Here is a 13,872-nt window from a genome sequence, read left to right on the forward strand (position 1 = left end):
TGGTGGATGGAGGAGGACGGATGGAGGGAGGGGAACTCTGAGGATAAATGCGCTCTTTCATTTCAAAGTGAGAGAAATCCGTTACTGGAGGCACATATTTACATCGACAGGAACGCACGGGGGAAAAGGGGGTTGAAGTTAAATTATGAAAACCACCGGACAGGATCATGGATAACAAGTTATCAGAGGAACCGCGCTCAGCAACTCACCTCAAACTTTTGGCTTGATGGACGGATTTTTTGTTCACAGGAGAGTTTGATCCTCAAAGACGCGCTCCGGAGTCGGATAAAGCGCGCTGCTGACTGACTGTTTGGGAAGGTGTTACACGTTAGTGATGGTTTAATGATTCTGAACTGCGGCCTCTTGTTTGATGGGACAGGTGCAGTGATTTTCACGTGGGTCACTGAAGCGTCTATTAAGTTTTTTTTTTGCTTAATTTTAACCTTAAGACACCACAATACCTATCCAGCGTGGTGTCAGTAAAAAATATTCCTTCAGGGACTTTAAGCGCCACCACGCCAAAAACCACGGACAAGAATACTTTTTATTAATTGTTTTTTTGTTTTTTTTTTATCTTAATCTATATCTGACAACCCCCTTTCTGGTTTTGTGAACGGATCGGTCCTGAAGTGAGCCTCACACAAGTACAGCAGACATGCCACTGCAGCACCGTTTGACAGGATTTTACTCATCTCTGGGGGAAAGAGAGAGCTGAAAGAGCGCGTCTGTGCGTGCGTGTGTGTGTGCGTGTGTGTGTGAGTGTGTGTGTGTGTGAGTGTGTATGTGTGTGTGGTGGACGCCAATGTACTGCATTTCCACCAGCTCAGGGGAGACCACTTTGTAAACAAGGGGAAAAAGGAACAAAAATAGAAGAAAGAGAGACTGCTTTCACTCTGCTTCATAAATGGAGTTGCGCAAATACCTGTTGTGCCTGGGGTTCCTCCTCCTTTTCAAAGGTAAGAACTACTTTTCAGTCCAGTTTTTCAGTGGTATTTATGTTTTTCCCAAATTTTTCATTCAAAAGAATCAACTCCAATTTAATTTTTACATATGGAAAAAAAAATACTCAGGCAAATACTCCAGTCACTAATCCTAAAGCTCCTTAAACTCTACGAAAAGTCAAATGATTGATGCTTCTTCCCTGCCCAGTTGCTCTCCTGCCCTCCAGTGCTGTCTAACTGGGTGATATGGTCATTAACCTCCACAACTTTTCTTCTTTAACAGACAACATATGTGAATAATGGAGTCACACGTGCCTCCCCGAGTCCCAAAGAGCTTTGTTCTGTGTGACAGTAAACGACTGACCTTGAAGACATTCCTAACATGACTGTGTGCGGTGCAGCAGAGAGGCAGGCGTATTAAAACATATGGCCAAACTCCATTTGCCAAACAGATCAAACGTATAGGAAGTTACGCATGAGTCCAACAAAATGATGGTTCCTGGTTCAAAGTCTAATCCTTTAGTAAATCTATCAGTGATGTCCATACTGAGGAAGTATTTCATTCTCTTTGGAGGCCTTCAGCTACCAGAAGATGTCTGGAGCCATCAGAGATATTTGCATGTATCCTCTGCCAAAAGGTTACTGGTTCATCTCCGCTTTCAGCTGACACCTTCTAACCCTGGCAGCTGTGTAACACGACCTCACGGGTCACCTCAGCCATTTCCATCTCTCAGACTTGATGTCTTACGTGCCCTTAATAAGGCGTCGGTGCCACGAGTCTTTTCTCCATATAACATGTACATCAGCTCCCCTCAACTGCTCATGTTCACTGAGGCAGAGCGGCCTCACACACCTCATTGAGCCATTCCTGCTCACCAGGAAGAAACTGAAGAAAAAGACCATTGTTGTCTACCAAAACTTATGCAGTGGTTGCACTGCTGCATTACAGCATGCTGCCATTAAAAAAAATTAGATCAACAGGGTGAGATATTATGTTGTGCAAGGCATGTTGATTTCATATCTGCACTGAATCACACACACACACAGTGTCTGAAGTTGATCTATAGATTGAGATGTCGGCATTTGTGCCAAATTTGAACTTTAGACTAAAGCCTGATTATCCAGGCTATATGCAAAGTGCTTCTCATTCAGTAGCTGAGTAATTAACAAGGAATGCATTTAACATTGAGGTTATTCACACAGGCACACACACCTTTTTACACATACCAGCAACCAAATGTTGCCTGTCGTATGGTTTTATACATTACCCTCCATTAGCTGTTGAAATCAAGCATGTACAGGGTAATTTTCCCCCTCTTTTTTACCACCTAACCTATGCTTTAATTTGTGCTTTAGTTTATGTGATTTTAGTTTGTGTGAGTGTGTGTGTTCTTGCATGTGTGTGATGTTTTTAGCTTGTGCATGTGTCATACAGGAGCATGTAGTTGAGGGAGTATGTGTGTAATGTTAATGGTTTCAGCAGAGCTCCCCTGATGTGGGCAGCAGGCATCCCATGTCTGTTACACTCTGTTATGCTTTACTGAGATGTCGAACACAGGTGTGTGTGTGCCTATGTGTGTTGAACTCCATTTCACCGGTCATTCATAAATTCTTGCTATTATACTCCCAGCTATCTCCTTGTGTTTTTTTACTCTCCTATCATTTGCTGATTTTCATTCCTATACTCCCCCTCTTCCTTTTCTTCCACCCCCATTCCCCACGAGAGGGTGACAGAGATGAGAACAGAACACGTTTGAGATAATGGAGAGAAAATCTGTGAAAGAGTAAGATGAGGTGAAGTGTGTGTGTGTGTGTGTGTGTGTGGGGGGGGGGGTGCATTATGGGAAACATTATGAGTCAGAAATAAAGATGATAGAAACAGACAATCAAGCAGATATCTCTACTGCTGGACCTTTCACAGAGGTGCTATAAGTCAGCGATGCAAGTTAAAGACACTGAGCGAAGGACCAGGAAGATTGTACATTGTAGTATGAAGTTCAGTTTCTTTTCCTAAACATGTACACTCACATATGTGTATAGCCTACTACACGCTCACAACCATACACATTGAGCAGCAGTAGTGCCCAGAGCTGAATGTGTGGTTGAGAGAATCTGGACTCAGTTTGGCTTGATAAATGTTTGCCGTCAGTTGTCATGGCGATGGGTGGTCAGACAGCCTGCGGTACAGTGTCATATATATAAACCCCAATGAAAATGAAACCAGAGGAGGGAGGACAGGACAGGGAAAACGGGGAATGATGGTACCGTTTTGTGGGAGTCTGAGGGGTTGGCAAGGGAGAGGGGGGCCTTGTGGTAGAGTTACAGTGTGTGTTTCTGTGTGTTATAGAAGAGAGGGTAAAAAAGGGGGAGCAGTTTATGGTTTATGAGAGAATGAGTGAACTAGGAGGATGAAGGAGAAAATCAGTAGCAGGGGTTGTTATCAGAGGCTTGGTTTGTTGTGGACAGAAATTTGGAATTGGAAAGGGTGGGTGATGTTGCCACAAGAAAGGACAAGACAAAACGATCAAATTTAACAAAGCTGTGTGTAAGAAGGGTGGTGGTAGAGAATAAGAGGGAATAACTTCATTGCAGCAAATTGGGATAGAGAGATTTTTATTCATTCTAGCCATGAAAACGGGAGATTTAGTGTTAAGGAATTATTGTATCCTTGCCTACGCATATTCCCATTGGTGGAGTGTATTAAACATCTGTGTAGAATCAGAGAGATGGCCGATTTTCAAAGTCACTGGGGGTTTGGAGGTTGAAATATTGGGAGCTCATACAGATCTACAAGATGAACAGAAACAAGACTAAGAGACTACAGCCATACTAGCGGCTCTGCGAGACTGTATTTAGGCACAGAGGTATGGCCATGGTTACCATCTTAGTTTAGCAATTTACCATATTGAAATTAGCTAGTTTAGTACTGAACACAAAGTGCAGCTGAGCCTGATGGAAATGTTGTTAGTTCTAGATATGTAGTCATAAACCAAAGAACTGGACCAATTCAAATTTTGACCTGATGGCACAGAGCCAGGGCTGTGTAGGAACACCTGATTCTTTTTTCAGTACACACAGAGAAGGGATAGCTAGCTAACCATCAAGAGATATTAATTTAATTTGATTTAAAAAGTGTATTAGATTACAATCACTTACTCTACCTTTAACACAAAACCACAAAACATATGAACCTCAAGGTAGTGCTAGACGAGAGGTCAGGGCATCTCCAACATGTAATAGTTGTTGAGATGTTTCAATCAAGACCAACTGAAGGACCAACATTGCCATCCAAAAACCCACATCCTTGAAGCTTTGGGTGTCCAGTGAGTAAATCTGGGAACAATAAAAAGCATGAAACCTGATTGAAAATGCAATGACATTACAGGAAAAACATCTGTAAGAATGAGAAAGTGAAAGAGCAAGATGAAGAAATTACAGTATGTGCATGCAGGAGTAGAGATGGAAGAGAAACGGTGAACATATCTAGTTTCTCACTCAAAAACCAAGTGGAATCCCCCCCTCTGATTGGCCTGGCTAAGGTAACTGTCTGTGTGGATTTGTGGGGAAGTATCTGTATACAAGTGTGTGAGTAGATGGTGTATAATCACAGCAGCAGTGTTCTGGTCTTGTTTCCCATCCTGGACTACTTTTCTCCAGTGGTATCATTGAGTTATGTACGGCATGAGAGTTACTGTACCCCCGGATGCTGCTAAATTACATGTCAAGTCAAATTTATTTAAAAAGTCCCTTTAACAAAACACACCCTGCTTTTCAAGGCTACAAATAGCATACAGTAGATACACACGTACAGATAGTTAAATACCTACTGTGAAGAGCTTCATGGTGTTTCTGAGACTGACTTTCGTGGAAGGAATTGTCAGGTTTGGAGAGAAAGGCTCTGCTCTCTCAGGGAGCTCTTGAATAATCCGGCAGCAGTGAAGATCCTGGGTGAAGAATAAATCCCCCTTTGTATTACATGAAGATCAAATATTTGTTACATTACAGTACCAAAAATATAGCACATAAAGAAAAGGTTGGTCTGAAGGAGGGAGCTGTGACAGCAAACAGTCTTGGCGTGAGTGTATCAGAAGTAAGTAAGAGCAATCAGCTGATATAAATGACTTCAAGTCATTTATAGCTTTCTTGTAAAACATTAAAGGAATAGTTTGACGTTTGATATACTTGATATACTTATTCAGTGACAGTTATAGTTGCAGTCTCCTTTTCCTACAGTCTCCACTGGTTGCCTGGTAACCCCCCCCCCCCCCCAGGGTTAGGGTAGATTTTGTTACTTTTGAACAGAGACAAGCCGTTTGCCCACGTTACCGGTCTTTACGCTAAGCTAGTCAACATATAGCCTGTTGGCTGCCGGCTGTAGCTTCATATTTACCAATCATAGACAAGAGTTTTCAGAGGTTTTTTAGAATAGCATGACTAATTAAAACCAGGAGGGCAAGGTCACCCTAAATGTTTGGTGAATAAAGTATAATGTAATAGAGAAGAGTTGCGCGACTTGTGCAGGAAATTTGATTCTAGGCTGCACTGAACTCATAACAAAATTTACTTTGAAATGTGAAGTTTTTCTTACAACTAAAGAGTCTATCCTTAGTTGGATGTAATTGATTTTGAACTATTCATTCATTTAATTTCACTCTGATAATTGATGTACCTTTATGTCACTGGAATTTAGCATTTTCCTGCAGACTGAAAAAACAAGCTGTGTCTTTCATTTTAGTTAGAACTAGTTTTCATTCGTCAGTTTACACCTACGTTTTCACAACTCAGTGAACTGTCTGACAACCATTTTTGTCTTCTGTCTCCCTCACCTCTCTCTCTCTATGTATGAAGGGCAGGCTTGTGTGTCATAACAGGGGGCTTACTATACTCCATAGTTTTTCTAACCCACACCCTTCTCTGCCTTGCCTCTTCTCTCCCCTCTCCTCTCCCTCTTTCCCCTCAGACTGAACTCCTTTTTTCCTCAGAGGTTGCTTTTGGTCACTCTGTTTATCCACATTTTCAACCCCCCTCCTCTTCTCTCTCCCAGCCCACTCTCCAAGGCCAGAGGGAAAATAATAATCTAACTCTGCACCGTAGATGTAACTTCAGTTGTTTACAGTTTACAGTTCCATGTTTTGCGTGTTTTTAATTCACTTTAATGGCTATTGTGTTATGCATGTGTCAAATCATATTTTATACTGTTTTAAAGGAAAAGTTAGAAATTTTGCTAAAAACACTTTTTCCATTTTTCTTCATGTGAGAGAGAAGAGAAGATCAATACCATTCATGTCTGCACAATAAATTCAAAGTCATTAAAAAACAAACACATAAACCGATATTATTTTTACACTTTGGTTTTTATACGTATCAAACACACAAGATATAACGTCCTAATCTGTGATACGTTATAGGGGGCTTGTTGGCTTTTTTTTGGTGTCTTTGGACAAAGGTGGCCGTTTCCCTGTTTCCAGTTTTTGTGCTAAACAAAGTTAACCATCTGCTGGCCATAATTTCATATTTAATGGACTGATGTGAGAAATGTATTGATCTTCTCCTCCAACTCTCTACGAGAAAGTAAATAAGTGTGTCCTTTAACATCCAGTTTCCCCCTTTTAATTCCCCTTAAGTAACTTTAACTTTGTAAAAAAAAAATCTACTTCCACACTGTGTGACAGTCCCTCATCAATATTCTGTATCAGCTTGTTTTCTTTGAAGCTATGCAATGTTTGAAATATTCAAACCAAAGATTCATTGTTTTCTGCAGAGGCAGCACTTCATCAAATGGAAATATTCTTGATGCCTTATGAATCATTTTATATACATGTCCTCAAGATTATATCATATTTGATTGTGGAAACTTTGGGATCTTCACCAGAATTTAAAATTGACTTCTGTGCGACTGAACGAAGTTTGGCTGCACAGTAAGAGTTTTTAGTGGCCGACCAACCAGTCAATGGTGTTTAAAAGGTTATGGGAATGCCAGTTAAAAAAAACTAAGCATTGTACTTGTTGTCTCTTTGTTACTTGTTGTCTGTGTAATAATATGTTTTGTTATGTCTTCCAGAGTTGTGTCAGTGTTTCAACATAGATGTAAAGCATCCACGCATCTTCACGGGTCCAGAGGACGCGCTGTTTGGCTTTTCTGTTCTACAGCATGAAGTGGATGGAGAGAAGTCGTAAGTGTGTGTGAGACTGTGAGGGAGAAAGAGAGACAGCGAAAAATAAACAAATAATTAAACTGTCATAATTCTTACACAAAGAGGGTGCGTGATGATGTTTTGGTGATAATGGGCTTTGTCATTATGTTGAAGAATGCTGGTTGGTGCTCCCTGGGATGGGCCGCCCAACAACAGGAAAGGAGACGTGTATAAATGCATTGTGGGAGAGGAGAGGAACTCAAACTGCAGGAAAGTGAATCTAGGTGAGACAAACGAATAACCTGAACAAAATCGGCTATCCACGTAAAAAATTCACATCAAGTTTAGACATAAGTCACTTCATGCTAAACTGGTCTGTCCATCTGTCTCAGGTGAGACTGCTCTTCAGAACGTTTCCAAAAACCTGAGGAATTCCCACCTGGGAATGACCCTCACTCCAGACTCACCTGATGGCTTCCTGGTATGTAGTCTAAACACTGGAAAACGGGGATTTTTATTTTTGCTACGTGGGCATTGTGAGACATACTGTATGTGGGAGCCTGAAGGGATGTGGTGAGAGCAGATTGTCTGTTTGACTTGAATTTGAATGAATCATTTCCGTTGGTGTATTTTTATTTGACTCTAAATGCCACCATGTGCAGTTCACTGATCCCCTACTTGCAAAAAAAAAAGAGCCCAGGTGTCATCGCCCGAGGTGTCATCTTCAAATTGTTAATTTGACAAAGTGATAAATCAATTACTCTTTTTAGCTCCACCTACACCCAGGCATCCACCTGTAGTCTACCTTCCTGTAATGGGGGACATTATTATCGTCAGTCCCTGCTGTGCTGAGCTTGGTGTGATGATAACTTTGTGACTTCATTCTAGTATCTCCAAAATACAGCTCTGACACACACATCTTGTTGTTGCTCTCCAATCCTGATTTCTCCAGTTCCGAGGCGCCTGGCTTTCATACAAACACACTTTTGCAACTGTATGTGTGTGTGTGTGTGTGTGTGTGTGTGTGTGTGCGTGCGCGCAGTATGTGTGTGTGCATGTTAGTTACTCTTTCAGTATGTGTGCACATACTGTATATATGTGAGTTAGGCAATCGTGCTGGCGTGTTTTAGTGTCTGCCAGGTTTATACTGCTGCTTCGGGTGTGCAGTCGTGCACAGTTCATGAATGCTAGCCAGCATAACCCACTTTAATGTGTGTGTGCGTGTGTGTTTCTTAACCCCAGCGGTCAGGTCTATAACAGGATCGGAATGCGTCTCCGGCCCTTTGTTAATGACAGACCTACCAAAAGCCATAGCACCTCTCTCGCTTTTCTCCATCTTCCTCTTTTTCTCTCATCCCTCTCTCCATCCTTTCCTCCCTGCCTGTCTGTGTTCCTGAGGAGAAACCCGTCCATAATGACAGGGCAAGCAAAACCAGGATGTTTCTCTTTCTCTCATTCTACCCCATTTCACCCCACTTTTGGTCTACCTCCTTTGTCTCTCGGCTGAATGCATGAGTTTCTCTTTTATCTCCTCTATCCACACGCTCCCCATATTCTTCCCTCTTAGTATGAAAGCCAAATAAACGGCATGCTTTGAAGACAGAAATATTTGAAATGTGATACCTCCCCCCACCCCACACTCACCCCCTTACATTTAGCACAATCAGATTTAAATTGCTCTACCGGTCTGGTGTTCCAGCTCTGTTAAACCACTCATGACAACAGTGACTGCCAACATGTCAACAATAGTCTCTCTGCCTCTCCCTCATTTTTCTGTGACCTAAACCACACTATTGTAGTTTTTCCATGACTTATTCCTTCTTATGACTTGTTTTCTTTTTTTCCATGTCTATCCTCATTTTGTGTTTTTTATGTGCTTAAACTTGGGTCACCCGGTGACATATGTCTACGTGTTTAAACCCTTTGATAACAACCAAATAACCACCTACACGTCTCGAGAGCGGAACAGAAATAATTAGAAATGTAAACTGCTCAAATTGACTGTAAATGCTCCCGAAATTGCTTCACCTGTAAAACAGATGCTGTTGTGTGTGTCCCTTTGTGTGTGTGTGTATGTATGTATGTGTGTGTGCCTGTGGTTTGGCAGGCATGTGCCCCGCTGTGGTCTCAGGAGTGTGGTACGTCTATGTTCAGCACTGGTATCTGTGCCTCTGTGAGCGATGACCTAGAACCACGGGAGACCATCGCTCCAACAGCGCAAAGTAACCACACATTTGCTCTCACACACACACACGCACACACGCACACACACACTGAGGCAGAGAAACGTGCTGCACTGGCCTGTCTTAGCTAACCAAATACTTTTGAACTACCACATGTGGTAGGGTGCTCCACATACATGGACATCGTGATCGTGCTGGATGGCTCCAACAGTATCTACCCCTGGTATGAGGTCCAGAACTTCCTCAGCAACATCCTCAGCAAGTTCCACATCAGCTCGGACCAGATGCAGGTAAAAGTGCAAATCGACGTTTGTTTGCACTGCTTATAAATATTATTTACATTGGTAATGGAAACTTGCGGGTTTGAATTTGAGTTTTGTCTCGCACTTAAACCTCTGGAACCCCTTAACTGTTGCCCAGAACATTAAGACAAGCTAGTCCCTTGAGTCAAAACATGCACAGTGTGACACATATAAAGAACCAGTTTGGCAAATATGACCAGAATGAATTGCAGTAGTAATGTAAAGCGACATGAGCTGAGCTAGCTTGAGGTTGAGGAGGAATGGAGGCTGGCAGGGGGGGATCTTGGGACATTATTCTGAGCCAAACAACAAGAGGAGTGAGAGGGGGTTTGGGTTTTGAAAAGAGAGAGGGGGTAGCAGGCAATGTGAGGTGAAGAGGAAATACCTCTGGTTTTTGAATGAATTCAAAAATTCCCCAAGTGCACTGTTTGCTTTAAGAACAGGACTGGTACTTAAAGAGATAGTTCACCCCAGAAACATGAGTCTCAGATGTTGCTTTCCACAACTATGTGCCAGCACAACCATGAACATGTGGCATTGTTGAAATGCTTGCGTGTTTGTGTGTGTGTGTGTGTGTGTGTGTGTGTGTGTGTGTGTGTGTGTGTGTGTGTGTGTGTGTGTGTGCGTGCATTCAGGTTGGTATACTTCAGTATGGCGAGGTAGCAGTCCACGAGTGGTCTCTGAAGGACTACCAGACCACACAGGAGGTGGTAGAGGCTGCCAAGAACATCAGCCGTCAAGAGGGACGAGAGACACGCACTGCATACGCCATCCACATGGCCTGGTAGGCCCCGTCAATCACTTCACTTACTTCACTCTTACTGGCTAATCCTTCCTCTTCTTCGTATTAGAACATACTGTAGATTTGGCTGGCTAAATGGAAACTCTCTGGCTGTTTAGATTTTGGTGTAACATCCTTCTAGTTCTCTCCAAAAATATCTGTATATAATTTGTAGTTATAATGATAATCAGGTCTGTTTGCCTCTAGTCTGTTCTTCTTTCTAATGATATGCTCCAGTATAATCCCATCAGGCTGCTTTTGATTTATGGTTTACCAGACTATCAGAAGAATTAGATTAAACATCATGGAGTGCTTAGAGCTCCTCTAATCAATATTTTGATAACACTAATATTTTTAGTTTAACAGTGGATCACATGACTGTATGTAATGTGAAAGGAGTAACTTGTAGTGACTGACCTATACATAAGTATGATAAATCCTCCGCTCTAACAAGCCATTTTAACATCTTTCAGCCCATTGTTTTGGTAGTATGGCTCATAACTTTACTGTTTTGGTTCAGTTGCACTGCTCTCATGAAACACATTTCCAGCTGTAGCAGGCAGCTGTTTACAGCTTAAAAGCTCTGACAAGGCCACTGTATGCTACCCACCCAGCACCAAACAGCAGACGGACATAGTTAGAAACTAGCTGGTGAACACAGTGGAGCATTTAGCAGCTAAAGTTGGTGGAAACCAAAGGAGAACTAAAAGAAAAGTGAATATTAGACTTTGCCAGGTGAACACAAACACAACTCTGAATGAATGATAATGTTCCTCCTTTTTGGAAAAAAAAATTCATATATCTGTTCTTTTCCTTAAGTAAAATTAAAAAATATAGGTCTTTTACTTTTAATACAATTTTTTTCAATTGTGGTATTGCTAATTTTACTCAAGCAGGGAATCTCAGTACTTCTTACACCACTGTGTTCAAATTCTCTCCTCTTCATTACTCCTGGCTGTATCGTTGCTTGGTCTGTCATCACCTTCATGACTTCTCTTCATAGAAATATGTTGGGGGTGTTTAAGACTGTAACCCAAGTCTAAAGAAACAACTCTATAGGTTGAGGGTCAGTGAAAATCTCTAAGTCTTAAAATATCCCTTTCTTTTCAAAATAAAATTCCTGCTTTATTAAAGTCATACCCACATAGAGCACCACACCCAGACCTGATGTGTGGCCACGACTTCCATTTTGGGATGTGTGTCTTGGAGAGGTATTTTACTTTGACACATGCACGCGCGCGCGCGCGCGCACACACACACACACACACACACACACACACACACACACAGGTAATTGGAGAGTTCCTGTTTTCTGGTACATTTAAAGGTAAAAGTTGGAGAGGTTTAGGAGGAACATTTAAAAGGTAGTTGAAAAGCAGTGACTGGAAAATGGAGCCATTAAAATTGTGTAACTGTGGCCTTAAAACGCCAGCGACAGGAAAATCAGACAACACCACTACCCACTCTGTCCACTCCCTGCCTCTTACTGTCACTAGCTTCCCCCACTGACAGATGGTGAAAACACTGTGTAGGTAGACTCATCGGTGCCCATTACTAAAAAAGAAATATAGCACCCAAGCTACTGAAAGTTTTCTCATCCTGGTGTGTGTGCCAGAGTAAAGAAATCAGGCCTAGGTTACAGTTTCTATAATAATATTAGATTGATTTGATATCAAGAGGAAGTTATATCAAAATATAACAATTTACATTAAGACTTATACAAACATATGTACTCCCCCTTTACACATACACACACACAGATGGACAGATAGCAGTGCTGGTACTGGGCAGGAAAGTGACGGGGTAGAAAAACAGTGAGATTAGCTGAGCTGGACTAACTGGCTGCTGGCTCAGCACGGCTGCAGGTGTGGCACGGCCTGACCCCGCCTGGTCAGCCAAGTAGTGCTGCTACAGCTGTAAAAATACACACACAGACATGTACAGTACACACATGCATGGATGAATACCCCCACACACATCAGGGACTCACACCATACACTTCAAATTCACATGCATATAGTTTTAATCTTTATGCTCATCAAAGGCATTGACTGCATTTGTTCCGCGGCCCCTTAACCTCAACTTTAACAGCATGTTTGACTTTTAACCTTTACCCCTAGCCCTGTCCTTATTATAAACTTAACCCTAAACCCGAGCACTTAGCTAAAATAGCTCTTAAAAGAACAGAAGACGTGCAAACTGGTCCTTCTTTCTCTCTCTCTCTCTCTCTCTCTGGAGATTTTTGATATTCATATTCTTGTCAAGATGATCAGTACACACTAACACAGAGCTGGCCTGAAACTTTACACTTGGACTTTACTCAGGTAAAATCACAGAAAATTTAGACTTCGAATTGTCTGATCCAATTTCTGACTCACTTAAGTACCTGACTTTCTGGGTCTTCTTGGAAGATGACGGAAACGGATGGTAGTTTAATTGTCATCTCAGCCAAGTCAGTAGAAAAACAACCACTCATCACACAACCACTCGTATCACCTGTATCTGCTACACTATGTAACTCAATTCACAAATGCTAAAAGTGTAGTGATGACAGGGGAAAACAAATGGGAAAAAAAACTGGGAAACAATAAAAAGCAGCAACAGTTTGCAATAGAAGAAAAAAAAATTCACTGCAAAACCGCAGAAAATAACAGTTTAAAGAGACTTGACTCTCTTGTTTACTTTCTGTTTGAGAGTTAGATGAGATGGTCGATACCACTTTAATGTCCGTACGGGGAATATCGAGCTTCAGCAGGCAGACAGCTAGCTTTACTTAGCATAGCTTAGTTAAGCGTACAGACTGGAAACATGAGGAAACAGCTAGTCTTGTCAGGCTCTGTCCGCAGGTAACAATATCTGCTCACCTCTAAAGCTTCAGGTCTGGCACAAAACCGCCGGTGACACTGCAGCGGGTCATTATTAAAGTTCAGTTTTTTTACGGATTAAGCAAACAAGACATGTTAAATATGGAGCTATCAAGGTGCTGATAGGCAGATTTCATTACAGTTGGACAAAGCTTAGTTGTGTCCTACTATTTCCAGGCTTTATGCTAAGCTACGCTAAAGGCTGCTGATTGTTGATTAATATTTACATATACAGACTGAGTGGTATCAATCTTCTCGTCCAACTGAAGAAGATGTGTTTCCAAAGTTGTCAAACTATTGCTTTATTTATTAGGCCCATACTTTGAAGCGAATTGGTCTCAGCGTTTAAAGGAAACTCTCAAGCAAGTCACCCCCCACCCTCCTCCCACCCCCCACCCCCTGTGGTCATACACACACTGAACACCACAAACACTTAATGGATTTTGTGTCTCCTCACATTGTACACACAGTTACCAAAAACGGCACGTATGTTTTGACACTCATCTTCCTGTGCAGTAGGGCACCAGGGCAAAGTGTAATGTCGACATGTAAATGACAGTAATGGACTGTAGGTTGTACAGTTTCAAGGCAGAGTAGATGACAGACTCATGCATATGAACATCAAACAACCCTCTACAATTGCATTAGCCACTGATTTTTATATTGC

At 41.8% G+C, this 13,872-nt stretch overlaps 1 protein-coding gene across 1 annotated transcript in view; it reads left to right on the forward strand.

Annotated features, from left to right (window-relative positions):
- Positions 1-13,872, forward strand: part of itga10 (integrin, alpha 10) — a 26,282-nt gene continuing 12,410 nt past the window's right edge. Inside the window, exons 1-7 of the mRNA XM_023402374.1 lie at positions 1-956; positions 7,003-7,114; positions 7,250-7,359; positions 7,468-7,556; positions 9,183-9,297; positions 9,421-9,548; positions 10,196-10,344. Of these exons, the coding sequence (XP_023258142.1) occupies positions 905-956; positions 7,003-7,114; positions 7,250-7,359; positions 7,468-7,556; positions 9,183-9,297; positions 9,421-9,548; positions 10,196-10,344 (755 nt within the window). The 5' untranslated portion in view covers positions 1-904. The remainder of the gene's footprint in view (positions 957-7,002; positions 7,115-7,249; positions 7,360-7,467; positions 7,557-9,182; positions 9,298-9,420; positions 9,549-10,195; positions 10,345-13,872) is intronic.

The sequence above is a fragment of the Seriola lalandi genome, unplaced genomic scaffold (assembly GCF_002814215.2).
Source record: "Seriola lalandi dorsalis isolate HSWRI2012SDOR001 ecotype SW California unplaced genomic scaffold, Sedor1 jcf7180002053930, whole genome shotgun sequence".
In the NCBI taxonomy this organism is placed as follows: domain Eukaryota; kingdom Metazoa; phylum Chordata; class Actinopteri; order Carangiformes; family Carangidae; genus Seriola; species Seriola lalandi.